We start from the raw sequence: 27,033 nt of genomic DNA, 5'->3' as shown, positions 1-27,033 counted from the left end.
ATTTTGTGTACTGGTAAACTGTAGATAGACACACTCTTAGCGACAGTTAAAGTTGGTTGTTTTGCATTTTCTCTGGTAAACTGCACATGAATAATATAACACTCTTAAAACGTACAGTATAGTCCCCCTTAAAAATATTTTAATGTCAAGGCCAGTTCTTTTTGTATACGTAACATTTGAAAAGAAATATGAATAAGTTAAAAGTCTGATAAACATAAGACAGTCCAACTTGAATCCAACAGTTTGGATGATGTCAGAGGGTCACCAGTAGTTATTGCAAGCAGTAGTTATTTGAAGTTACTTACTTTAATTTAAGATCAGTTTTTTGCTCATCCAACAATTGTGTGGTCTACTCTTCTTAGTTGCTCAACATATCTGAAATGTAAATATCAGGACATGAAAGTAGAAATTATGATTCCCCTTGCACTTTATTTTTCAACCAGCTAGATTGACGACTAAAAAAATATTGTACAACACTGCTCCTTAGGTGTGAGAAGTATGCACAGCACAGATATACAATGGTCGGCCATTCTCAGCTGGGGCTACAGTGATAATACACTGCGGCTCAAGAGCAAACAAAGTGAGCCACCCATCAATTACATCCAGTGCTCTCCGCTTCACCAGGTCAGAAGCTAATCGCATTGTTGCACAAAAAAGAAACATTAATGAAATTACGGTGATTTTACTGATCTAACAGTTTGATGGTGCATAATTAAAGAATAAACTCTGTTGTTTTAGCATAACATGCACAATATACAGTTAAGCCAAGTTTAAAAAATGCAGATAATGCAGTTTTAGATCCTGGAGTGTTTTAGCTTAAATCTGATGACAGATAATGATTTTTTCAATGATATGTTATAGTATGTTTTATTGTTATGTTTTATTGTTATATTTATTAGCTAAAGTGTTAAATTTCCTAAAAAATTGTTTTACTCTCTATCAGGTGACAAGTTGTGCCTGGGTGTCTGACGGTTGTCAACTGTTTATAGGCAGTAGATGTGGAGTCATCACCGCCTATAGCAATCGCTTTGTGGTAGGTTATCATGGCAATGCAAAACCTATTCGTACAACTCAGCATTTTGTTACTGTAGGTTTTTTGTATGTTTGCAACAACATGTAAAAACATTGCACAACAGCAGGAAAGTTATAAAAATCAATTGCAGCAACACAGCACAACAGTACAATACTACTATTTACTGGTTGAGAGTGTGGACTAGAGAAGTGCTCAGGATGGGAGTCCTTTAGTTGCAACTGGTAAAACTTGTAGTTAAATGCAAATAACATCCACACACTCATTTATGCCTTTAAGCCCCTGGTCATGACAATCATTTTAAAACATTTTATCAAATTCCATAATAAGTTTTAATTTTATACCACTTCTAAGCAATGGGCACATGTTTACATTAATAAGTCAAATTGTTCAGTTAAATTTTTTTTGGTCAAATCAGATTTGCAAGTCCTGACAGTTACATAAAAAATTAGAAAGTGACTTTTATCTGACTTTAACGTGGACACATTTGTCCTCTGAAACAGCATGCATACACACTATTAGAAGGACCAGATTGGAGCATCCTTTCTGAAATGCATAAGCCCTCTCTCCTGTAAAAATTTCCATCAATGACACAGACAGCTAATACTCTGTCTGGATGAGGCCCACAGAGGGCCGGTCAATGGCAGGTTCATTAGGGTTATAATCTGTACTGTCCATTAGGGCTGCAACTAACGATTATTTTAATAATCGATTAGTTGGGCGATTGTTTTCGATTAATCGATTAATCGGATAAAACCTAACCACTTCTTTAATTTGATATTTTGCTTAAAACTATTTAAAAAACATAAATCAGGGTATTATTTATGTATAAAAAGAAACTTTTAAAAATGCAAAAGCCACATATAGAGTTTAATAATCTTTAATTTTGACATTTTAAGCCTTAAATGAAATGTAGTTTATAATATATACAGTATATATATATATATATATATATATATATATATATATATATATATATACACACTGATATATTCAGTTAAAAAGATATAAACAGCTAAAATAATCTAATTTTGTATAATAAAATGATGTATGCATAAGTAAAACCACAGTTAATTACAAGTTAACTTTGTAGTGGACTATAAAAAAAACAAAAAGCAAAAAAAGTTAAAAAGTTTTAAAAAGTTAAAGTTTAAACAAAAGCACTTAAACTATACAACTTTTACACGATAGAGATACTGTTTTTACCGACCCTGCTGACGTTTCGCCATCCGTAACACCAACACGTTTTCTGTTTAAATGTTCGTGCATGACATGCCATGAAAGCTCGGTCTTGCATAGCGTGCAGGTTACCGTCTTCTTAGAGGCGTTTAATGTGAACTGCTATCAAACCTTGGAGGACTCTGGGCGCGCGCTTTTTCCTGCAGACGCTCCTGTAACATCCATTGCGCGAGCGGCTGTGTATCTGTGTGTATTTGTGCATCTTGTGGTCGCGCGCCTCAGTGACGTGAGCAGCCCAACTAATCGATAACGGCATTCGTTGACAACGAATTTCATTATCGATAATTATCGATTTTATCGATTAGTTGTTGCAGCCCTACTGTCCATACTGTCTGAGCTGTCCAGAGGGATGCAATGAGCACTTGGGCAAGTACAATCAGCTATAAGATTAAAATAAAACCCGTAAGTACAAAAAAAATGGGACAACAAGACAAGAAATTGAAATAATGCAAAAGAGATGCTTACCCATGGTCTGTCTCTTGAGAACCGTAGAATAAACCAGGAAAAAAACAGGAATGTATAGTAAAAATTAAGTGCCACCCTGATATTTTTTTAATAAATTAAACAAGAGAAAGTGTAAAGATAATGAAAAGTAATTTGCAAGAAAAATGTATTATAATGGGAAAAGATATCACAAGGTACAGATGACGTAGGGACTCAGATAATGGGGTATATGACGTAACATAATATGGTAGAAAAACTTTAACATAATGGGAGAATTTCTTGGAAAAAGTTAAAACATTTGGTATGGAATGAAAAAAAGAAGTACTGAGGAGGAGACAAGGTGTGTATCCCTCCCCTTGAAAACTGTATATAATGAATGTGCATGCAACTGTCAGACAGTCTGCTCTTGATAATGCTTGAATTTACGACCTAAGGATTATAAGTACGGAGTCCTGAGTAATTTTTTGGTTCCTTTTTGACTAGAGATAAAGCGTTTGTATATTTTTAATTAAGGTAACATTAACAAGTGGAAAATCTCCCACTGGTTAAACACAATATGGTCACACCTTCTTATTCACTGTTTTTTCCTTCATTCTTATTGGTTTCAATGTTGTATATTTATTTTAAAGATATTGACATTATGACAGGACTAATATGGACTTATGTAGTCCACAAAAATGGGTTAAGTAACCCAGAATATGTTTTATATTTTAGATTCTTCAAAATAGTAACTTTTCGCTTTGATGACAGCTTATGAGGAAGTCACCTAGAATAGTTTTCTACCAATCTCTGCCAAGGAGTTCCCATAGGTGTTGACTACTTACTGGCAGCTTTTGCTGTGGTAGCCATGCTGTTTTTTCAGTTTTGACCAAGTCACAAACAATGTTACCAGCAAAACCACTGCTCACACAGCTTAGCAGTGTTGAGTTTGCTGCCACCCTGAAATTTAAAGTGAGTGCATCTACCTACTGTAGACTTGGAGAAAGAAATAAAATTTTTTCCTATGAGTTACAATGTCTAGGAATGGCATATGCAAATAATTAACTTAAAATTAGGCTGTTTGTGCTTGAGCCGTGTGTACACAGAATGTCTACCTACAGTACTTGTTCTGTCTGTTGCTATGCCAACCATATTGGCTACAGTATATTCAGCATGTTATCTTGAAAAAAAAGCTGATGGCATCCACAGTTCTAACAGGATCTGTGCCCCAAATTCAATCAGTCTCAGATAACTGCAGATAGTGCTCACAAACTGCATGCATTTGTTTTTTTTAAATAATGCTTTACACATATGCAAAGTAACTTGTTTAAAGAGAGTACTGTAAGGTAAGCGATCAGTCTGCTCTCAAAGTTATTCTCTAAAATATGGCACCGGCACCGACTTCTGTACATCTGGTTCTGTGTATCTAGAAGTCTCTGGTCCCATCCTTTAGTATATCTGATAAATCACCCTTGTTTGATGTCTGGCGAGCAATGTACAGTGGTGTGAAAAACTATTTGCCCTCTTCCTGATTTCTTATTCTTTTTCATGTTTGTCACACAAAATATTTCTAATCATCAAACACATTTAACTATTAGTCAAAGATAACATAATTGAACACAAAATGCAGTTTTTAAATGATGGTTTTTATTATTTAGGGAGAAAAAAAATCCAAACCTAAATGGCCCTGTGTGAAAAAGTGATTGCCCCCCTTGTTAAAAAATAACTTAACTGTGGTTTATCACACCTGAGATCAATTTCTGTAGTCACCCCCAGGCCTGATTACTGCCACACCTGTTTCAATCAAGAAATCACTTAAATAGGAGCTACCTGAGAAGTAGACCAAAAGCACCTTAAAAGCTAGACATCATGCCAAGATCCAAAGAAATTCAGGAACAAATGAGAACAAAAGTAATTGAGATCTATCAGTCTGGTAAAGGTTATAAAGCCATTTCTAAAGCTTTGGGACTCCAGCGAACCACAGTGAGAGCCATTATCTACAAATGGCAAAACATGGGACAGTGGTGAACCTTCCCAGGAGTGGCCGGCCGACCAAAATTACCCCAAGAGCGCAGAGACAACTCATCCGAGAGGCCACAAAAGACCCCAGGACAACGACTCCACCATAAGAAAAAGACTGGGCAAAAACGGCCTGCATGGCAGATTTCCAAGGCGCAAACCACTTTTAAGCAAAAAGAACATTAAGGCTTGTCTCAATTTTGCTAAAAAACATCTCAATGATTGCCAAGACTTTTGGGAAAATACCTTGTGGACCGACGAGACAAAAGTTGAAGTTTTTGGAAGGTGCGTGTCCCGTTACATCTGGCGTAAAAGTAACACAACATTTCAAAAAAAGAACATCATACCAACAGTAAAATATGGTGGTGGTAGTTCATGGCACTTCCAGTCATTATAGTAGAGTAGGTGTCTGTGTTAGCTTTACTTATCCTCAGTACTGGAAATGCCTTTACTCTGGGCAGACATGTCATCTTGTGCTTCTGTGATGATCCTTCACTGAATTTGCAGTGAGCCTTACTGTCAACTGTTTAAGAAGGCATTATCCATAGCTTAAGGTGCACATCACTCTTCCACACTTTTCTACAAGGGGTTCTTAAAAGGTTTTGAGATTCGAACTCCACAGATCGCTTTTGCCATACATATATTCTGCCTCATATGGCTTAAAACTTGGCAGTAGAAACACTCTGGCCCCCTGGGTGGAATTCTTGATGCACAATGCTTTGAATGTTGGAAAAAACCCAGAGTTGAACCCAGAGTTGAAGTTTAGTCACCAGTAATGACCCTTGACACAAAGGACTGGTCATCCACGACACACAGATTTTTTGGCAGACGACTTCTGCTGCTGGGTCAGCAGCCTGGGGACGGACTTGGTATCAACATGACGTCTGTACAAATCCCAATGACAAACTGACAATGGCAGCAATGTTGTGAATTGTTCACATGATCAGCACACACAAGTTGACAAACGTTTTCAACATTTTTTCAAGTGGAACTATTGAGCTTGTGGAAGGTCCTACTGATTCCTTGTCGCCTTCCAATTATGTTTTTCCACACTTGAAGCATGCTTGCCACTTCGAACAACTCATGTCTAACATCTCCATGGCTGATTTGCCCAGTTTCACACAGAATTTCACATGCGCTCTTTGTTCTAACTTGCTGTCCATGATGAAATCGTGGACGTGGTAATGCACATGGTTAGAATAGCTACCGATGTACACAGAACAATGTGTTTTGGCACATTGACCTATGGAGGTTGGTGCTCCCTGTCAGCCTTGTGCTGCCATTTGTTGGCATGTTACAAAACTAGTACCTAAACCTTTTGATACCACCTCATATATACCATTTACACTTATGGCGGTTCTGTGTCTGGTAATCAGTGACATCGAAGTGGGTATGCCTTCAACATCATGATTGATTTGTTGAAATAGTGGTACTCTTCCTAGGTTTTTTTTTTTTTTTTCAAATTTGCTTATAAATAAGCTTATGATTTTAATAAACTTTAAAACTCAATTTATACCAGCTCAAATTTTAGCCTACACTAAAATTAATGACTGCATGAGGACCTATAAAAAATTAAAACTGCTTAACTAGGTCAGAACCTAACTAGTCTGGCAACACTGCTTTCTTGCTTTCCTCATTTAGTAATTACATCCAACACACACATTAACCATGTTTGGAGTGGTCTCTTTTGTTATTTCTCTGTTGCACTAGAAACACATTTTCTGTAGCTCGGGGAATCAGACAAGTCAATGTGTTGCACTGCCAAACAGTCTTGCTGTTTTTTTTTTACCAGCTTATCTCGTCTTATCATTTTTCTGTTTTAGGCCTCAGAGATGGAAGTTGAGTCTCAGGTTCACTTGTATGGACACACAGATGAGGTCACTGGTCTTTTTGTCTGCAAACCATACAGCATAATGATCAGCGCCAGCCAAGACGGAACATGCATCATTTGGGATCTTAATCGGTTTGTGTGTGTGTGAATGTGAGAGAGTGAGAGTATGTTCGTTTTGTGGTTAAGCCTAGTACTTAATTGTTTATTAATTATTAATATAATTATTAATCATAATAGTCGTATGTCTTATTCTGATCAATTATGTTTTAAGATTGAGTCTATAAAATCTTGGTGATAATCATTTTAATTGTGTAATTGTGTACCAAAGGCTGTGTACCACAGCCTGCCAAACATGAGGCCCAGCGGTCAAAGAATTGACCTGTCCTTCCAATACGATTGAGAATCATGGGCCTCTGGTTGTTGTTGTTTTTTTTTTCTTTTCCCAAGTACATTGGTGATTTTTAAATGTACATTTTCTTATTAATAAAAAAGTGTATATGGGGTTGGACAATTAAACTTGAAACGCCTGGTCCAACACCACTAATTCCGCCAAAACACTAACACCTCCTTCAGGATACAATGTTTGAACCATTGGGTGCACATGGTCCTCCAGAATGGTTCGGTAGTCCTTGGCAGTGATGCGCCCATCTATCTCAAGTATTGGTCCTAGGGATTGCCATGATATTGCAGCCCAAACCATTACTGATCCACCCCCATGCTTCACTCTGGGTATGCAACAGTCTGGGTGGTACGCTTTTTTGGGGCTTCTCCACATCATAACGTCCCTGGTGTGGGAAAGACAGTAAAGGTGGACTCATCAAAGAACAATGCATTTTTCACATTGTCCATAGCCCAAGATTTTTGCTGCTGGCCCCAATGAAACAATAGGTTACTTGCATAACCCCGGTTCTCTGAAAGCATTAAGTGAGGTGTCTTACTATGGGATACGCCCCTTACGCGTATTCCTCAGAAACCCTATTACATTACGCCAGCCCCAATTGGCTGGCAGACGTGACGTTGTGTCTGGGAGGGCCTAACCGTATAAAGAGAGCAGCACAACGTCTATGGGATACGCCCCTTACGCGTATTCCTCAGAAACCCTATTACATTACGCCAGCCCCAATTGGCTGGCAGACGTGACGTTGTGTCTGGGAGGGCCTAACCGTATAAAGAGAGCAGCACAACGTCTATGGGATACGCCCCTTACGCGTATTCCTCAGAAACCCTATTACATTACGCCAGCCCCAATTGGCTGGCAGACGTGACGTTGTGTCTGGGAGGGCCTAACCGTATAAAGAGAGCAGCACAACGTCTATGGGATACGCCCCTTACGCGTATTCCTCAGAAACCCTATTACATTACGCCAGCCCCAATTGGCTGGCAGACGTGACGTTGTGTCTGGGAGGGCCTAACCGTATAAAGAGAGCAGCACAACGTCACTTCGCTATTCAAAACAAGCAACCTCTTCCTCGCTTCACACAGCAAGGAGGATGATCTGGTAAGATACCTCACTTAATGCTATCAGAGAACCGGGGTTACGCAAGTAACCTATTGTTCTCTTTCAAGCATATGTTTCGGTGTCTCACTATGGGATATCCTAACTCCCGTATTGTCAGATAGCCTGTTTTGAAGTCTCCTGCCAACCATAACCAACACATTCAGGGCTGAACGAGTTTAGCTTGTAGATTCCGTCCTTACTGCATGTGCTAAAGTCTGAGCTGTAACGTCCAGTTTATAAAATCTGGCAAATGTGTGCGGAGATGACCAGCTCGCCTCTTCACAGATATCCTGCAATGTGACCCCTTTAAATAGAGCCCAGGAACTTGACATTCCCTTTTTTGAGTGCGCGCGTAAACCAGTTGGGGGTTCGAGACCCTTACTGGAATATGACAACGAAATCGCCTCCACTATCCAATGCGATAAATTCTGCTTAGTGATCGGCTTCCCTGTACGAGGCTGATCGCTCTCCCTTAAACCTCTGGTTCGCTCTGTATAGATGCGTAAAGCGCGCACTGGGCACAGTGTATTTAACTTTATGATACAAAAGAAAATGGATGGAAGGCCCTTAGCTCAAGAGAGTTTATAGTATTAATGACTTTAGGCATGAATGCCGGGTTAGGTTTCATAACTACTTCTGCATCCCCAGATATGAACTGCAAGCATGCTGAACGCACAGAAAACGCATGAATCTCACTCACGCGCTTTGCTGAGACCAAAGCTATTAATAGTGCAGTCTTGAAAGACAGTGCCTTGAAATCAACCTTGTCTAGCGGTTCAAATGTGGACATAGACAATGCATCAAGCACCAATCCCAAATCCCATGATGGGGTAAGTGGTTTTGAAACCGGCAGGGCGCGGGCCCTTCATGAATCTGCATATTAAAGGATGTTGCCCCACTGTTTTATCATCAAAACCAATGTGACAAGCAGATATAGCAGCCAGAAACACTTTTATGGTTGAGAACGCTTTGCCTTTATCTATAATTTCCTGAAGGAATGAAAGGACCACTTCCACTGAACACTGAAAAGGAATCTCGTGTCTAGTTGCGCACCAGCACTCAAACACATTCCATTTGCAATCATAGAGAGACCTAGTTGATGCCGCTCTGGCATTCTGTATGGTTCTGATGACACTGTCAGGCAGACCAGTCTTACTTAAATTGGACCACTCACAGGCCAGGCCCATAGTGCCAGTTGTTCCGGATGAGGATGGAAGATCTCCCCCTCCTCTTGTGACAGAAGGTCTCTGCGCTGCGGGAGAGACCACGGTTCGTTGTACAGCATATGTATAATCTCCGCAAGCCAGTGTTTCCCCAGCCATCTCGGAGCTATTAGTATTAGTTTCATACCTTCCTCCCTTACTCTGCAGAGAGTTGGTGATATCAGCGCTATCGGTGGGAACGCGTATAGAAGAGTGCGAGGCCACTCGTGTGCTAGCGCGTCTATTCCCAAGGGCTCCGATCTTTCAGGGAAAAGAACAGGTGACATTGGGCGTTGTCTTGGGACGCAAACAGTTCCACTGTCACTCTGCAGTATATGCTCCAGATCTGTTCAACCACTTCGCTGTTCAGTTTCCACCCGCCATAAAGGGGATTTCCCCTGGACAGCAGATCCGCACCCCGATTCATCACACACTGTACGTGCGTCGCTCTACCCCCTGAATCAGAAAATTCGGGTGTTTCCACTGGCGCAGTGCTAGAACTACCTCTGACGTCACTCTTACCCTTCTCCGTGAGTGACGTACTGGGTCCAGCCCCTGAGACGCTACCCAGCATTGAAATTCCCTCATATGTAGTCTTCCTAAGGGGATAACTATCAGGGCTGAGGCCATCAGTCCTAATAATCTGAGGCATGTACGAAAGGAAACCTTGTTTCCCCTCTGAAATTGGGTCATGCAGCAAGTGAATCTTTTCACCCTGTCTGCGAAAAGTCGCGCTCTGAACCTCACTGCGTTCAGCGACAGTCCCAGATACGTTATGGATTGTGTGGGAATTAAAACACTCTTTTTTGTGTTTAATCTTAGCCCCAGTTTCTGTATATGCTCCAGAAGTATAGCTGTGTGTTCTCTCGCTTCTTGCTCTGAGCGAGCTGTCACGAGCCAGTCGTCTATGTAAGGAACGAGACGAATGCCTTTTTCCCTGAGCGGAGTCAGCGCCGCTTCTGTACATTTTATAAATACCCTGGGGCTGAGAGACAAGCCAAATGGTAGCACCAGATATTCGTAGACCACACCAAGGCAGGCAAATCTCAGGAACTTCCTGTGGGGTGGGTATATCTTTATGTGAAAATATGCGTCCTTCAGATCGATTGATGTGAACCAATCTCCCTGGCGCACTATTTGCAGGAATGTAGAATAAGTGAGCATTCTGAACTTGTATTTTCTTAGGTATACATTCAGCGCACGTAGATCTAGTATTGGACGGAGGGCCCTTTCTTTGGAACGAGAAAGTATCTCGAGTGAAAGCCGCCGTGGCTCTCCTCGGGTGGTACCACTCTTATTGTCCTCTTGTTCAACAGAGAGGAAATCTCCTCCTGAAGTACATGCTTCAGCTCTCCCTGCCCCTGAGAATGAATTATCCCCTTGAAATTTGGAGGGGAAGCTGCCCGAAATGTATTGTCTTTAATACCCAGCGGGACTGCGTGCATTCTTGCCAGCTGCGTATTTGCAGTGTTCTGGCGCCATCATGCAGCTGAATCGAGAACAGTTCCGTGGTCTGTACTGTGTAGCGCGGGCACATAGCGTTTTGACAGAGTCTGTGTTCCATTACCTCTGTGAGAGCGATAGCTCCCCGAGGCGATGTTATACTGTGTTCTGTTGACATGTTTTGCAACATATTTTGGGGAGATATTTTTTGTGATATTTTTTGGGGGTACAGTGAAAACTTTATTGGGGTTTGAACATGAAACGTGCTTGTGATACATTGATGTATGTACACCGCTGCACCGTTCCTTTTTCTCTTCACTGTCTTGCCTCCCCTCCACACAGAACAACTGTGGACTCCGGAACTTGTCCCTTATTGAACTTGTAATTTCTGAGGGTCGGGAACTAGCGAACTGGGGGGCTGTTGCTTCCCTTCCCGAGGAAAGACCCCATGAAACGGCCTTCTTCTTCCTCCTCACTCCCTGAAGGTGGGGTTGAGGATGAGGATGAGGTTGAGAAACAGGCTGGGTCGTATGAGCTGTCGCTGGCAGATAGTTTTTTCTCTGCCAAGGAGCTCTCTCCTCCGCGACTCCGCTTTGGCCAGCTGCATTCAGGTTCGGTCTCTGCCATCTGGGAATGCGATAACTGTGGGGGTGGGGGTGGGGGTGGGCTGTGACTTGTGCGAAGTTCTGTCGAGGTGGCGGAGGGGGTGCCGATTGCGCCTTCCTCGGCGTACAAAGCTGTAAAGCCTTGTCGTCCCTCTCCTTTTCTTCGCATCTCTTCTGCATCAGGGTTAGAGCCGAGCCGAAGATGCTGTCTGCCACCACTGATGAATCCAAAATGGACTCTTTTTCTCTGTCGGAGAGATTCGCTAGGTTAAGCCACCGTCCTCTTTCCTGAATGACCATCATGGCCATGGCACTACACAGATCTCTTCCCACTGTGTCTGACCTGGTGTGGTCAAGGCTTTGTCCTGTAACTCCGCTTGGTATGCGGTCAGCAAGGAGGTCGCGTTCAAAGCTCTAACACAGAGAGCGACTGCTTTATATGCACGCTCCTTCATATTCGACTGGAAACGCTCTGCTTTCGATGGCAACGAGTTTTCGATTTGCAGCCGCAATGTGTCTCGGGAGCAAGTGCGCAGTCACTAACTGTTCCATGGGGGGCAACCGGAAAAGTCCTTCCTTTTCCATTCCCTCCACGTCAAGTGCAGATCCCCCTTGCACTGGCACCTTACTGGTGAACGGTTTGTCCTTCCAGGTCACCGCGAGCTCCTCCAGGAGCTCTGGGAAGACGGGAAGGAGCTGCCGTGCTGCCTGTTTTGCTCTCGGCAGCCTCTTGCCCTCATAGCGAGACTTTGCAGTCTCCGCTACCACGGTCGGCCACTGAATGTTCAGCTTCTCTGTGGCGCATTTGCACACATCCTGCAGAACAACACTAAGAAGCGGGGATGGTGCCCCGTCCATAGCTTCAGTGGTTCCCGTCGCGGCTGTGTTGTGCTGAGTGTACGGGTGGGAGGAAAGGGGAGTCCTCGAAATCCTCCTCTTCCTCAGATAGAAGAATTGACGGATTGACCCTCTTCCTCGAAGTCGAGCTCGCCGTCCTCCTCGTCAGTGCTGAGCACACTGGGCAGAGGGGCGCAGGCATCGAGCTGTTCACCCCAGGATAAGGCTGCCGTGGTGGGCAGTTTTACAGAGATGGATACCTGTGGAGTGGCAGCTGGAGTGGGGCTAGGTGAAAGGATGTCAATTAACTAAAGTAGGAGCGGCCTCTGTCGGTGTGGCATCACATCGACAGCCATTTGAAATTGGCCTGATTACAGAAGGGGCATCTTATTTTAATAAATATAAAGGAAAATCACTGGGCGGCTCTTTATCATTGTAGAGTGGTTGTGTACACACTCTCCTAACACACATTTCAGTCCAAACAGCTTAAAAAAGTGCATGTAGGACTGTATGACCCCTTTAATTAATAAAAAATAAAAAAATCAAGCTGTTGCAATGATCAAGTAAAAGTCTAAACCTTTAACCTATTAAGATGCTATACTGGAATCTTAAGAGAGATGTGTATAAAAATTCCCTTAAACATCACTGAATTGAAGCAATTATATAAAGAATATTTCCAAGGGACCGATAGATTCTAGAGAAAAAGGAGTTTTTTTCATTTGTCTAAATATTAAAATGTACTTCTATTTTCCCATCTGGTTTCTGAATGTTGGTCTGCTACACATGATTACATACAGAAATCTACATATTGAAACACTGAAATGTTTTTGTTGTCTTTTGAGGTTCTTCCCCACAAATGTTATTTACGTTCTGCTACATACGTAAAAATATATAATTTTAAAAAAGGTGTCTTTTTTTTTTTTTTCTTTGTCTTTTTTGTGTTTTTAAAACTACCATTGTTACTGGGTATTAAGTAATTACCATTTTGCCTTGTTAGCCTATGCTATGTGCAGAGTCTTACTGGGCATAAAAGCCCTGTGAATGCTGTGTCAGCAAGCGAGACTACAGGAGACATTGCTACTGTATGTGACTCAGGTGAGTTACTGAAAATTCCACAACTGATTTTTTAAATAATAATAACTAGGTACAATTCCTGTAGAACTTGAGAAGTACGGCCTCACAGATTCATTGCTTTTCCTATGCAAAATGCTAAAAATGGCTCCTTTCTAGCCCATAAGGTTATAAAGATATGAGTTTGTATACTCCATGTGATTCTAGGGAGTGTATGTATGAATTAAGGCTTTGATTATTAGCTGCAGCTACTCCTTTCCCCTTAATGTGAATTCCACAGGGACAGAAGATATAACCCATATAAACTTCAAAGCAAACAGCTTTCTCATGTTTTTTGTAAGTGTTTTTTTTTTTTTTTTTTATAAGAAAGGAGGCCTTCAAGGTGGGTCTTGAGCATAAGTATTTCAGAAATCAGCCAGATTGAATAATGCCTTTATTCCTATTACATAATCCGGTATTTCTAAGGTCACACACAATGCTTTATTGCTTCCAAGTGGTTTGAACAGTCTTCTCAATGTAAGTTTTAAAATTGGGCCTGCATCACTGAGAGAGGAGATTTCTGGTGAATCACTCTGTGTCCACTCCAGCCTCTTAAATTTAGGGCCATTTTTGAAGGCGTTAATTATAAGTAACAAATGTTTCACTTGAAAATGGGACAAATTTATGTGTCTGGAGGTTGAGCTGAGCATTAAGTTTCTTGGGTTATTCGCAAACATGAGGGAGATCTAGACACCTGATCTAAAGCGGGTGTCTAGACACTGAGCATGTTAAATACCATGGGTATTCTGAAAAAATTAATCACTGGTCCTTAGAAAAGTAATAGCACACCTTACAAAGGATTTTGAAAGGGATTGGATAATTTCATGGATGACCGCTCCATCCATATGGCCGGCATTAATTGTCACTCTTTTTGGGATATAATAAAATAATAATAATAGTAATATTATCTTCTACTACTACTACTACTAATAATAAATCACATTTAAGATAAGAAGAATAAAAGCATTGCAAATGAAGCGTAATATTAGTTATACTGTAAGCAACTTTAAGTTGCAGCTAGGTGTTGCTAATCATCACCTCTTGATTAACTGATCATCAGCAGATGTGAAGACATCTATGAAAGTTGTTGGCAGTTTGCTGGTCTGGAGCATTCATGTGTGTGTTAACATACTGGAATTTTTAAAGGGTTACAAAAACAATTTAGAGGTAACATTCTACAGAAGAAAGGGTATTCACAAGTGGAAAGAATTCAAGAAAGCATTGCCAGTCTTCCCAAGCGTGGAACTCCCAGCACATTCATCCCATTATCAGACCATACAATGCTCAGAGAAATACAAAAAACACATGTTTTTACATCTCAGACTCTACAGGGTTTAATTTATATATATATATATATATATATATATATATATATATATATATATATATGATAATTTACACTGTATATATAATTCAAATATACATATATGAGAATTTTTGGTTTTGTCTTATGTTTAGTTGGTGGAGGAAGTGACTTGCGAATGTGGACAGTAAATGGTGATCTGATTGGTCATGTCCACTGCCGAGAGAACATCTGCTCTGTTGCCTTCTCTAATCAGCCAGAGGGGGTCTCAGTTAATGTGATTGCTGGAGGCCTACATAATGGAGTTGTGAGGTGAGAGGTTATACATAAACTTATTGCATCGAATTTCACTGCAAAATACATGTTTGTTAAATTATTTTTCTGATTATTCCTGACATTTGGTTTGAATTAAAAATGTTATGTAAGCTTAAACTAGGTGCAGTGGTTGCTCAAGCATTATAAAGATGCCAGTGTTTTAAACAAGCCTTTTTTTATTTGCTTATTATTTCTTCGCTTAAGGGATGCCATTTCAGTACGCAGACCGAAACATTATAATAGGCTGAGATATGCTTGGTCAAGGTTATTTTATGGATTTAATGCAAGCAGACAATGCATGAGAAAATTTCTAAATATAAAAAAGTTTATACATACTTTTTTCAATGCATAGTACTTTGAACTGTACATTTTTAGGGAAAAACTTTTTCTCAAAAACACATTTAGTTAATTGGAAAAAATACTTTGATAATAATAAAATATATGGAAATTAGGATTGTTTTCCACCTAAATCTAACAACAAATATATCTGGTCAATTTTTCATATTTTTTTTTATTACATTTACAGCATTTTTAGACGCCCTAATCCTTAAATTTTTGTCTCATTATACATCTGAGTCTTGCTCAAGAGCCCAACAGTGGCAACTAGGTGATTATGGGGTTTAAACCTGTATTCCATCTAGCTAGTCTAGTCCCAAAGCGAAATAACTAAACAAAGTATAAACAAAATGGCGTTGACTTCGCACAAAGCATACAAAAATATACAAAATGTTTTTACAAACACAAAGTAACCAAACCAAAGAACCGAAAACACAGTCAAAACAAGCAAATAGTCGTGCACGGAAAAGTCAATAAAAATAACAGTTGCACATCAAAGAGGCACAACAGAGTATAAATAACCAAAGGCACCGTCTACAGCACTATAGCCTGAAAGGCCTAAGTAGGCTTATGGATCTCCTGGTTAACCAATTATCAGGCAGAGGGCGGGATTAATAAGGGTAGAGCAGGTGAGCAACAAACAAATTGCAGGAACCAATTGCAGTGGAACGGGTCCTAAAAGATTAAGGGACACACCCCATCCCACCACCAGCTGAGACAAAAAAGAAAGTACAAAATACAAATAAACTCAATATTGTTACACCTAGAACCCCTTCAAAATTATTATTATTATTATTATTATTATTATTATTGTCATTCACTCATCGCTTAAAGTATTACCCCTTACAGTGGTTGTGTAAATAAATATACAGTATCTTCTTTTTTTTCCTCAGTACATAGTTTGAGGCTATTTTAGCCAACTCTATTAGGTAACAATGACATGCCATATTAGCATATTATCTTCATGTGTCCCTTCTATTTTAAGTTCTTTACGCTTTCATAAACTCACTTTTTTCCCCCCCATGCATACATACCAAGGCTGTGGAGCACATGGGACCTGAAGCCAGTGAGAGAAATAACCTTTCCGAAATCCAACAAGCCTATAATAAGGTACAATAAATGGCATGTTAGAACATGCTGTTTATTTTCATATGTCAGATATTAATATATCCAAAGTTGTTTAATTCTGTAGCCTAACTAAGTAGTGGTAGATGTTTTCATACTATTACACTGTAATGTATTCTACAACAGTTTGTTGGCTCCCCATATTTTTAGCTGCATGATTTTGTGTATATTATTGTTCTATTTGTGTATAATGCTACAGTATATGGCAAGATTTTTCAACTTTTTGTAACTTAAGGCCCACTTCTTATTGTTAATGAAATTTGGAAGACCACATGTTTAAATAAATAAAGAAAACATGACATAAATTACAAAGGAAGAATTAGGCTGTAACTTGTTTTGCCACCGTCATCAAAAATAACTAACATAAATAATCCACTAACCATTAGCGAGACACTTGGGTTTACTTCTGGAAAATAATTATTCCTGTGAGAAACTCTTTGCAAAAAAATAAATAAACAAACAAATATCTTTTAAAATTTCTGTCCATGGAGTATCTAACAAAAACGATCAATAAAGCAGCTTTGCTAACATGAGTTAAATTGTCCAGTTGTACGGCAAAGTAGGTTATTAAATTCAAATTCAAATTCAAATTTTATTTGTCACATACACAAACATACACAGTACGAAATGTAGTGAAATGTATTATACGACTGCCATTGACCCTAGAAGAGAGTTAAATTTTACAAATAAGAAATAAATATGAATAAAAGAAATACGATAGAAATTAAATTACAAAATTAAATTAAACTAGGAAAAATAGAACTAAAAATAAAAATAGAAATGTGCTATGAAAAAATAGAACTAAAAATAAAAATAGAAATAGGATGTACAAAATAGAAATATACTGTGCAAATTGAAATATACTTTACGGTGTGTGCAAATATGCATGGAACAAAGTGTCTTAGTGCAGAGGTTATTAAAGTGACTTTGTGCACTGGTCCAGGATGTAAACGTAAAACTGTAAAATGTAGTGTAGTTGTGAAGGTAGGTGTGCAAAGTTATTAAAGTGTCTTTGTGCAATGGTCCAGGATGTAACGTACGACATGTAGTGTATATATGAAGGAAGGTGAGCGTGTAATTGTCCATAGTGTTCATGGATGTAAGAAGATTGATGGATTTGACCAATTATGAAAATATTGTGTAGTTCTGCATAGTGGTGTGGTTGTGGTTGAGAGACCTTATCGCCTGCGGGAAGAAGCTCCTCCTCAGTCTCTCTGTGTTATAGGATAAAGGATAAATTTTATCCTTTATTCTTTCCACAAGTGACATCACATGTGAACAATTCTTCTGCTCACGGGGTCATTAACGAGTGGTCAGCACAGAATTTTGGTTGCAGCAGTTTCCCCAGTAACTCCTGGTACATATCTACAGCATAAGCGAAAAACAAGCTCCTTTGAGATTGTGTTTTTGCAACAAGCTATATAAGCAACAACTTGCTTTCCATGTAGCATTTCACTGAGTTGTTAATGTTGTGATGATCTTATCTTTTTCCTCTTCCCTAGAAAATATTCTTTTGGCTTCCCAGCGCATTGTGTGTGCTTTAAGTGTCTCTGGAGCGTTGATGGTTTTAGTGCCTCTTTTGACACCACATTCTGTGCTGAAAATTCTGTGCTATTGACCAAGTGATAATGCCTGCAATTATAAATCCAAAATTAATGTATTCAGGGTCATATTTCCTTATGACCATAATCCATATGACATGGCTTGGAGCTTATACTGGCTTAGGGTTGTCTTTCACATCACATTTTTGCTTCAAAGACTTGTTCATTTTGTTATTTATACTATCTAGCTAATGTTTGGATGCAGCTACAAAATGGACAAGTCTTTTAAATGAATATAGCTAGATAGTGGCAAAACATGTTTCTCCCTACTTGATTTTGTGTCTATCAGCATTTTGATATTCAAACGTAACAGTACTCATGACTTCATGGCCCACTAGACGGCAGTCTGAGGCCAGCCACTGGCCCGCGGCCTACTTATTGGAAGTGATTGCTATACAGGACCAAAAATATAAAATTAAAAGCTGAGCATTTATATTTAACTTTATTTTATTAGCCCTTTGGCTGTTGGAAAAACATTTTTGTAGAGCCTCGGCATGTTTTATACATTAAATGTAAGAACACAATTGCAAAATGTTAAAAAGTAAATAAAATAAAGAATACTGTTTTTCAATGCATAGTACTTATAAAATTTATATTTTCAGAAAAATTTTTCCTCTATTTCTTAAAAGGATGTTTATTTAATGGGAAAAGATACTTTAATTTAATGAAATATATATCCAAATCTTAGGCACATACAAATAAATGATATAGACTCTTATTGCTGCAAGGGTGCCTTTAGAAAACCTATAAATGCCAGTAAATAATAATTAATAAAACAAATTATTTGGTGTAAGAAAACTTTGAGAACCCTTTGGTATCAGGTACAATTTGTGCATTAAAAAGATTAAAGTGTTGCTTTCTTTTTTTTTCATACAAAATAAAATTTTGTGGTGGGATATTGATATTTAAAATAACACTAAATTAAAATTAAATATAATAAATCCAGCACACAAGTTTGTGGTACATAACACAGGATGACTTATACTTTTGCACAGTACTACGTACACCTGTGTAAACACAGTTTAAAACTTGTTTGCTTTATGACATGCTGATTATTATGCAAGGGTAAACTGTAGATAAATGGGTAAATTATGACCGTGAAGGGACTTATCCTAACAGCAACTATGTTCAGATAACTCTAATAACTTGTATATTTTCAGTCTTACTTTCTCATGTGATGGACACCACCTATACACAACGAACAGTGAGGGCACGGTAATTGCTTGGTGTCGACGGGATCAGCAGCGCATGAAGCTCCCCATGTTCTACTCATTCTTGAGCACCTATGCTGCAGGCTGAAAGAGTGGCAACAGCATTCTTGAACTGAACCGGTCTACAACTTTCAAAAACCTCTGGAAACCCCACTGCCTTAGATTTGATAGAGGCCTGCATGCACCGGACTTAAAGATTTATCCCTAAAGGCATGAGAATACCTTTTTAAAGTGGGCATGTTGACTAAAAATGAATGTAAGAATATTGTTATGTATCTATTGATGAAAAGAGGAGAATGGGTTTGTGGAAAATAATAAAAGCCTTGGACTACTGTTTTGTTTTTTTCTTTTTGTTTTTTTTTATTTTATTTGTGCTAATTAGTTTTCTGTTTCTTTTTTTGACATGTACAGTACCATACTATGCAAGTTTAAGCCATTTATAATTTTTCATATTTTGTTTAATCCCCACAACATTGTGCTTACCGCACTAGCTTTTGATTTTTGGGATTTGGGAATCAACCCCTTAACTTTGAAAGCTTGAAATGTTAGTATTAGGTAATGTTACCTGCACATAATTTTATAAAGCATAAAGCACAGCATATTTAATCACGACTCATTTGCAAAAAAACGCGTTAATTTGCTAACACTAGCAAGCACCACCAACTCCAGAAAGAATCATATTTTGCCCAGTCTGATGTAATCACGATATGATAAATCAAACATCTGCAAATTAATATTCTTCTTAATCTATTTTCACAATCTTGTTTCTCTTTTGAATAAAAAACAAATATCTCACCACATAGTGTATACAATATTAATCAGCAAAACATCAGCTATCATTTGCTAAGTTACTTTTTTTTTTTCTGTCTGACAAAAATTCTTGTTTTTTATTGTCCAGGATACATCTTGAACAAAATTATCAATGAACATACATAGTAACCTGATGTTAGATGGTACATTTGTTGTCCACTGCCGTGACTGATGTAGTGGTGGTAATGTGTCTGCAAAAGGTCAATACTCATTGTGATACTGAATGCTAAGTGTTTGAACAGCTGAAAAGGGGAAATGTTGTTGTCGAGGTTCCATAAATGCACTTTTCAGCCTGTCAAATTAAAACATCTGCTCCTGTTTCTTTAATCTAATCAAGTTAATTAAATTTTATTTAATCTGAAGAAACGAGGCTTAAAGACTTTGACACAGTACTGTACATTTTTATTTGATTTGTTTGTTTTTTGTTGTTGCTGATTTATATGTAGTGTTTTAATCCATGCCATATTTTGTGTATTTGGTGGCTTTCATTGTGTAATTTGACACTCCTCGCAATCCTAACTCTTTCTGAATACACAACCTTTGTTTAAAGAACCAAAGTTAAATTGTCTTAAAGAACATGTTTAATACTATAGCTGTACCAGAAGCCATAGATTGTGGATTAATTTCTCAACATAGTTACTTGGACAAGGGTGTATGCACTGTACATCTAAGTGAATTTACACTTAAAATACCAAATTTTGTAGAAATAAAGAAAAAAATAAATAAGCAAGCAAATAGAAGTTGTGAAGTAATGAAAAAAATGTAAGAGAAAACAGGCACAGAAAAGAATACCAGAGATGGTAGCAGATAAATTTATTTCTCTTGACAAAGTGGAATTTGTTTGTTCATTTCTTATGGTCATAAAGTATTTTATTGTGCATAGCTAGGTATATTAGTACAATACCAGGGAAAAGATTAAGCAGTCTTTATCATTATTTCATTGCAGAAAGGGTCCTTTTTACAGATAAACCTGTATTTTTATTGGTGTGAAAATATGACGAATGACGGAAATGACCTTTCTCTTGACATTTCAAAGCATTTCTTAATAAAATTTTTTCTTTTTTTCTTTTTTTTTTTTTTTTTTAAAAAAAAGCAACATGGACTGTCTAGTCATCTTAAAGAACCACTTTAGTTTTTGTCCTTTCTTTATTCTACCATTTGACTGCATGAAATATTAGAAGTAGTGAAATAAAACCTACTTGGCATGTATTTGTCAACACTGTCTCAAAATAAGTAACTACTGTCAGATAAATTTCCTGATGGTGTTGATTTAATTAAATTTTATTTTGTATAGCGCTTTTAACAATTGTCATTATCGCAAAGCAGCTTTACACAATCTAAAGAATTATTTAAGTCTTTATGGAATGTGAGTGTGCATGAATCAAAATGAGCAGATTGTCCCTGGTGAGCAAGCCGCAGGCGACAGTGACAAGGAAAAACTCCCTGAGATGGTAATATGAAGAAACCTTGAGAGGAACCAGACTCAACAGGGAACCCATCCTCATTTGGTTGAAACAGAGAGCAGAAATTGATCTGCATTTATACAGTGTGTTAGGTGGCAGCCAGTTCAGCTATAACAGTTAATATGGAGTCCAGGTAGTTATTGGAGACAATTAAATTTTATTTGTATAGCGCTTTTAGCAATTGTCATTGCCGCAAAGCAGCTTTACACAATCAAAAGAATTATTTGAGTTTGTATGAAATGTGAATTTGTATGAATCAAAATGGTCAGTTTGTCCCTGGTGAGCAAGCCGAGGGCGAAAGTGGCAAGGAAAAACTCCCTGAGATGGTAATACTGTAGGAAGAAACCTTGAGAGGAACCAGACTCAACAGGGAACCCATCCTCATTTGGGTGTAACAGAAAGCAGTAAATGATATGCATTTATACAGTGTGTTAGGTGGCAGGCAGTTCAGCTATAATAGCTGATGTTAATATGGAGTCCAGGTAGTTATTGAAGACCCAGGTAGACTTGTAGGAAGTTTCAGTCCTGAACTATCGAACTGTCAAGTCCCCAGAGAAACAGTTGCCAACACCAGTCAAGGGCTGAACCATCTTCTAGGTAGAGAGAATCAGACACCAGACGCATCCCAAAGAGACACACGGGGCATCCATGGGACGAGATCTTCAACCAGAAGCGGGGCAAAAGGATGGGTCAGACAGGTCCGGAGGGCAGAGGGAGTCTGGATCACTGGCAGCTCAGGAACGACATGTGTAGCTCGACAGAGAGCGAGAAAGAGTGAAAGGGGGAGACAGGGGAAGAAAGAGAAGAAAAACCGTACAATCAGAATCCGAGCACCAGGACTAACTATAACAGCATAACTAAAAGGGAGAGCCAGAAGGAAACACAGACATGAGGGCTCCCTGAGATGTAAAGCAACCAATCACCTCACCGTCAACAAACCTGAGTGATCAATGAGAGTGGGGAAGACAGCTAAACATACCAGTTCACCATAATACTCTATATTCCCATACTATATATACACCATAATTACTATATATAAGTCCCCCAGATCTGCTCCTTTACCTAAGACAAATCTATTTATAAAAATGCTTAATTAAATAAAAAGTTTTTTAGCCTGGACTTAAACACTGAGTCCCGAACACTATTTGGAGCATAAAATGTGAGGGGTACAGTGGAACCTTGGATTGCAAGTGTTTAGCAAGACGAGCAAATTTTTAAAATTTATTTTAACTTGATAAACAAGAAAGGTTTTGATATACGGGTACTGTAGTACAGTACATATACAGTACGCTTTGGCTGCCGAGCATCATATTATCACAACTGAGCCAATGGTGGTTCTCCCTCTAGCACTGTGGGATTGTGGGTAATCGTCTCCCATGCTCAGTCTCAGTGTGCTCACTCATATAGTTAATCTGTGCACGTGTGTTTGCCTGTTTACTATAACATTGTGACGTGTGTGTGTTATTTTTATTATTTTGTGTGCCAGTGTAGTGACTGTACTGCAGTAAGAGCCCTTGTGAATTAGAAAAAGTTAAAAAGGCTGTAGCAGTGCAGGAGATGAACCTGTTTAACAACAATGCAATGTCATATTTCCTCGAAATCCTAAAAGGAGGCAAAATCAAGTAGATTTAAGAAGATTTTAGTAAGCAGATAGAGACTCTGTCTCCGTCGAATATTTTTGAGCTGTGGAACAAATAATTGAAGTAATTTGCTTTCATGAGTGCTTTGATATACAAGCATGCTTCTGGAGTGAATTGTATTCGCAATCCAAGGTTTAAATGTACTGTAGTTCTCGATATAGTAGTAATCTATATATATATATATATATATATATATATATATATATATATATATATATATATATATTGCCAAAAAGTATTCGTTTAAAGTGTCTGAACGTTCTGAATACTTGTATTATAAGTAAGTTTAAATTTCTGAGTTTCATTACATAATTTGAGATGCAATGATATATTTTAAACCTTTTTTATGTTAATGAATGGAGCTCAAAATCTACAATCTTTTTATATTTTTTCCTTAGATTCCTTAAAATTTTTTCCTAAGATTAGTAAAAAAAAAATTGACTATACAAATTGTGTTAATTTATGAGCCTTATTACCTTATTGAGCACAAATTATTCCATCAGTATGGCATAGCATGGAGGTCATCAGTCTGTGGCACTGCTGACGTAAAGACCAGGTAATTAAAGGCTTCATTTTGGTTGAAGACCAGGTTGCTTTGATAGCAGCCTTCAGCTCATCTTTATTTGTGGGTCAGTTGTTTCTCATCTTTAGGGTTTATTTTGAGATGATGTTTTTTTTCATGATTTGTGTAGCATCTGCTTAAGATCACAGATGATCGTTCGGACTCTATGTCTGCAAGAGACCCTTTTAGCCTTTTACATTATTTGCATATAAATTCAAATAACTTTATTAATCCCAGAGGGAAATTGCTTATGCTCGGTTTCTCACAGTTGTTAACTAAGAAAAGGTAATAAAGAATATAGGTAATTAATAATAATAATAATAATAATAATAATAATCTTAAAAAAAAAAGTTCCTAAAACAGTAAGTACCATCAGAATATGTCTTAAGGCCACTTGTAAATATTGCACAGTAATCTAGTATATTTATGTAATATTGTATTATTATATGTAATCTTGTATTACATATTTTAATGGGAAGTAGTATAGCAGTAATCATATTATTAATATGGTAAGTGATAATGTCCTGTTGTGTAACAGTTAGTAAAAAATCCACATACATGTGTGTATGAGTTACAGAGAAGAGTTGTAAACTTTTATGGCCGTTGGGAGAAAGGATCTCCTGTGGCGCTCTGTGGAACACTTGATAGTAATCAGTCTCTGGCTGAAACTGCTCCTCTGTTCAGCGAAGACACTGTATAGCAGGTGAGAAGGATTGTTCAAAATGGATTGTACTTTGAATAGAATCCTCCTCTTCGCTACTACATCCACAGAGTCAAGCTCCATGCCTAGCACAGATCCGGCCTTTTTGATTGACTTGTCCAGTTTTTTCTTATCAGACACCTTAATGTTACCACCCCAACAGACCACAGCTTAAAAAAATGACACTCGCCACAACAGTTTCATAGAACATCCGCAGAATGGTGTTACAGACGTTAAAAGACCTAAGCCTTTGAAGAAAGTACAACCGACTCTGTCCTTTCTTGTAGGGTGCCGTTGTGTTGAGTGACCAGTCAAGTTTGTTGTCCAGATGGACTCCCAGATATTTGTATTCAGAGACCATGTCCACTATCTCCCCCTTTACAGATATAGGAGTCACAGGGGTCTTGCTTCTCCTAAAGTCTACAACCATCTCCTTTGCTTTCCTGATGTTCAGTTGTAGATGATTAGGCTCACGCCAGGAAATGAAGTCATCCACTACAGACTGGTACTCCGAGGTGTCACCCTCCTTTATACACCCAACAACCATAGAGTCGTCAGAGAACTTCTGCAGGTGGCATGACTCTGAGTTATTTCTAAAGTCAGATGTATATAGGGTGAAAAGAAATGGAGACAGTACAGTCCCCTGGGGAGCTCCAGAGTAGGTACAATGCAGCTGGTGTATTATGGCGTCATTGACTCCCATGAACGGCTGATAGGCAAACTGAAGAGGGTCCAGAGAGGACTTCGCCAGGGGACGAAGTGTATCCAGGATCAGTCTCTCGAACACCTTCATAATCTGCGATGTCAATGTGAAGTCGTTCTGGGCAGAGCACGTGGTGTTTTGGGTACCAGTACAATGTATGATGTTTTCCACAGTGCAGGGACTTTTTGCAGAGACAGGCTCAGGCTAAAGAGGTACTGAAGGACACCACATAGTTGGGGAGCACAAGATTTCAGGACTCTCGGACCTAGGGTTTGTTGTTGGGGAACCAGCGAATATCTCTCATATACACATGTGTCAACACCGAAGTTAATGTACTCTGTGATGCACTCCGCCACTCCATCAATCACCTCGCCATATGATGCACTAAGAACCTCCCAGTCCGTAGCCTCAAAACAATCCTGTAATGTAGCAGTGGCTTCTTCTGACCACCTTCTTACACTCCTCACTATGGCAGGCTGTCTCTGAACAAGGGGTTTGTATGTTGGCATGAGGTGGACCAGGTTGTGATCCAACGAGTCTGGAGTTTGGCAGGTTTAGAATAAATGACGTCACACGCGGCAGTGGCATTCGCGGATAGAGGAATGTACACAGCCGTTATCATCACATGGGAGAATTCTCTTGGTAAAAAATATGGGCGAAGTCCGTCAGCCAACAGTTCAATATCTGAACTACAAAGGCGCTCCTTAACAGTCACATGACCGGGGTAACACCACGCATTGTTGATGTAAACAGCCCGCCCCCCTTCTTTCCTCTTACCGCTCTCTCTCCTCGTCCTGTCGCTCCGTATCGCGCTGAAGCCATCCAGTGTAATATTAGAGTCAGGCACATCACTATGTAACCAAGTCTCTGTAAAACACATCAGACTGCACTCGAGGAAGATGTTTTCAGTCCTTAACAAAGCTGTCAACTCGTCCATCTTTTTGTCCAGAGATCTCACGTTGCCCATGATGAGAGACGGCACATGCGGCTTGTACCTTCTCATCTTTTCCTTATGTGTGTCAGGGCACTATCAAAAGTCCCTAACCCAGGCTATTGGGGGCTCAAAATCTCATCTTTTGAGACGAACACTCTCCTACTCTCTGCAAACTCATCTCTCGGTGGTTTTACCCTAAAGTAACTTTGTCAACTCGCTGTAGACACCCTCGGGGTCCCCCCTCTCGAGGAACCCGAGGAAAATCTTCAGCGCACACCTTGAGGTTGATCATCTAGACCCTCGTGTCTACCGAATCAGGACTCTCTTTCAAGAACAAAGACCAATGCAAGTGTTCTTTATAACTCTTTAGATGCGTGTTTAAGTTTAAGCCCCTTTTAGGTGAACCTTGATTTGTTGATTATTCTCATTAGGTTGTGTTTAATTGATGTGAGATACTGCTATTCTTTTGTTATTTTCTCTTTCTTCCTTTCTGTCCTTTACCCTGTATGTATGTTTGTTTAATGTTGTTATATGTTAGCTATAGCCTCCGTTATTAAATTCCTTATATTCACAATAGATTGTCTCTGTGTGCTGCTTACAATCTAAAGTCACTGAATTGTTGATCCTTTGGTTACATGCTAAATTACTGCTAGTGCTGCAAAGTAGGAAAGCTATCCTTTCTTGGCCAGGAAATAAGCTTTTCTAAATAATTATAGTATCTGCTCGGTGGAAGGACAGATCAGATACGTACGTTAATTCTGCTACAGTTTTAAATATTTCCTTCTTGAGCTAATTTGTTACATCTGCAAGCCATAATCAAAATAAAATCTGAAAAATTCATCCAGAATAACCAAGATCACTTTGTCAATTAAATTATTAAAGAAAAACTTTTTCAAAATATTGAAGTTCTTTAAGATGCACACAGGCACACAGACATAAATATGTTGTAAAACAATGCTGAAGGCATAAAAAATAATCTTATTTGAACAGTTTATACTGAGATTGACTATTTATACTCTGACTTGTATCTCTAAATAAACTTTTCTTTTCTTGTATAGTCTCACAATGCCTGATTTTTTATTTTATTCACATT

At 38.8% G+C, this 27,033-nt stretch overlaps 1 protein-coding gene across 3 annotated transcripts in view; it reads left to right on the top strand.

Moving 5' to 3' along the window:
* Positions 1–19,852, top strand: part of lyst (lysosomal trafficking regulator) — a 227,574-nt gene extending 207,722 nt beyond the window's left edge. For all 3 annotated transcript variants that reach the window (XM_053502052.1, XM_053502051.1, XM_053502053.1), the window contains 7 exons: positions 488–624; positions 944–1,033; positions 6,535–6,674; positions 13,125–13,222; positions 14,696–14,852; positions 16,230–16,301; positions 19,078–19,852. In XM_053502052.1, the coding sequence (XP_053358027.1) occupies positions 488–624; positions 944–1,033; positions 6,535–6,674; positions 13,125–13,222; positions 14,696–14,852; positions 16,230–16,301; positions 19,078–19,216 (833 nt within the window). In that variant the 3' untranslated portion in view covers positions 19,217–19,852. The remainder of the gene's footprint in view (positions 1–487; positions 625–943; positions 1,034–6,534; positions 6,675–13,124; positions 13,223–14,695; positions 14,853–16,229; positions 16,302–19,077) is intronic.
* The last annotated feature ends 7,181 nt before the right edge of the window (positions 19,853–27,033 follow it).

The sequence above is a fragment of the Clarias gariepinus genome, chromosome 8 (assembly GCF_024256425.1).
Source record: "Clarias gariepinus isolate MV-2021 ecotype Netherlands chromosome 8, CGAR_prim_01v2, whole genome shotgun sequence".
NCBI lineage: Eukaryota > Metazoa > Chordata > Actinopteri > Siluriformes > Clariidae > Clarias > Clarias gariepinus.
This window is presented reverse-complemented; position numbering and strand designations above follow the sequence as displayed.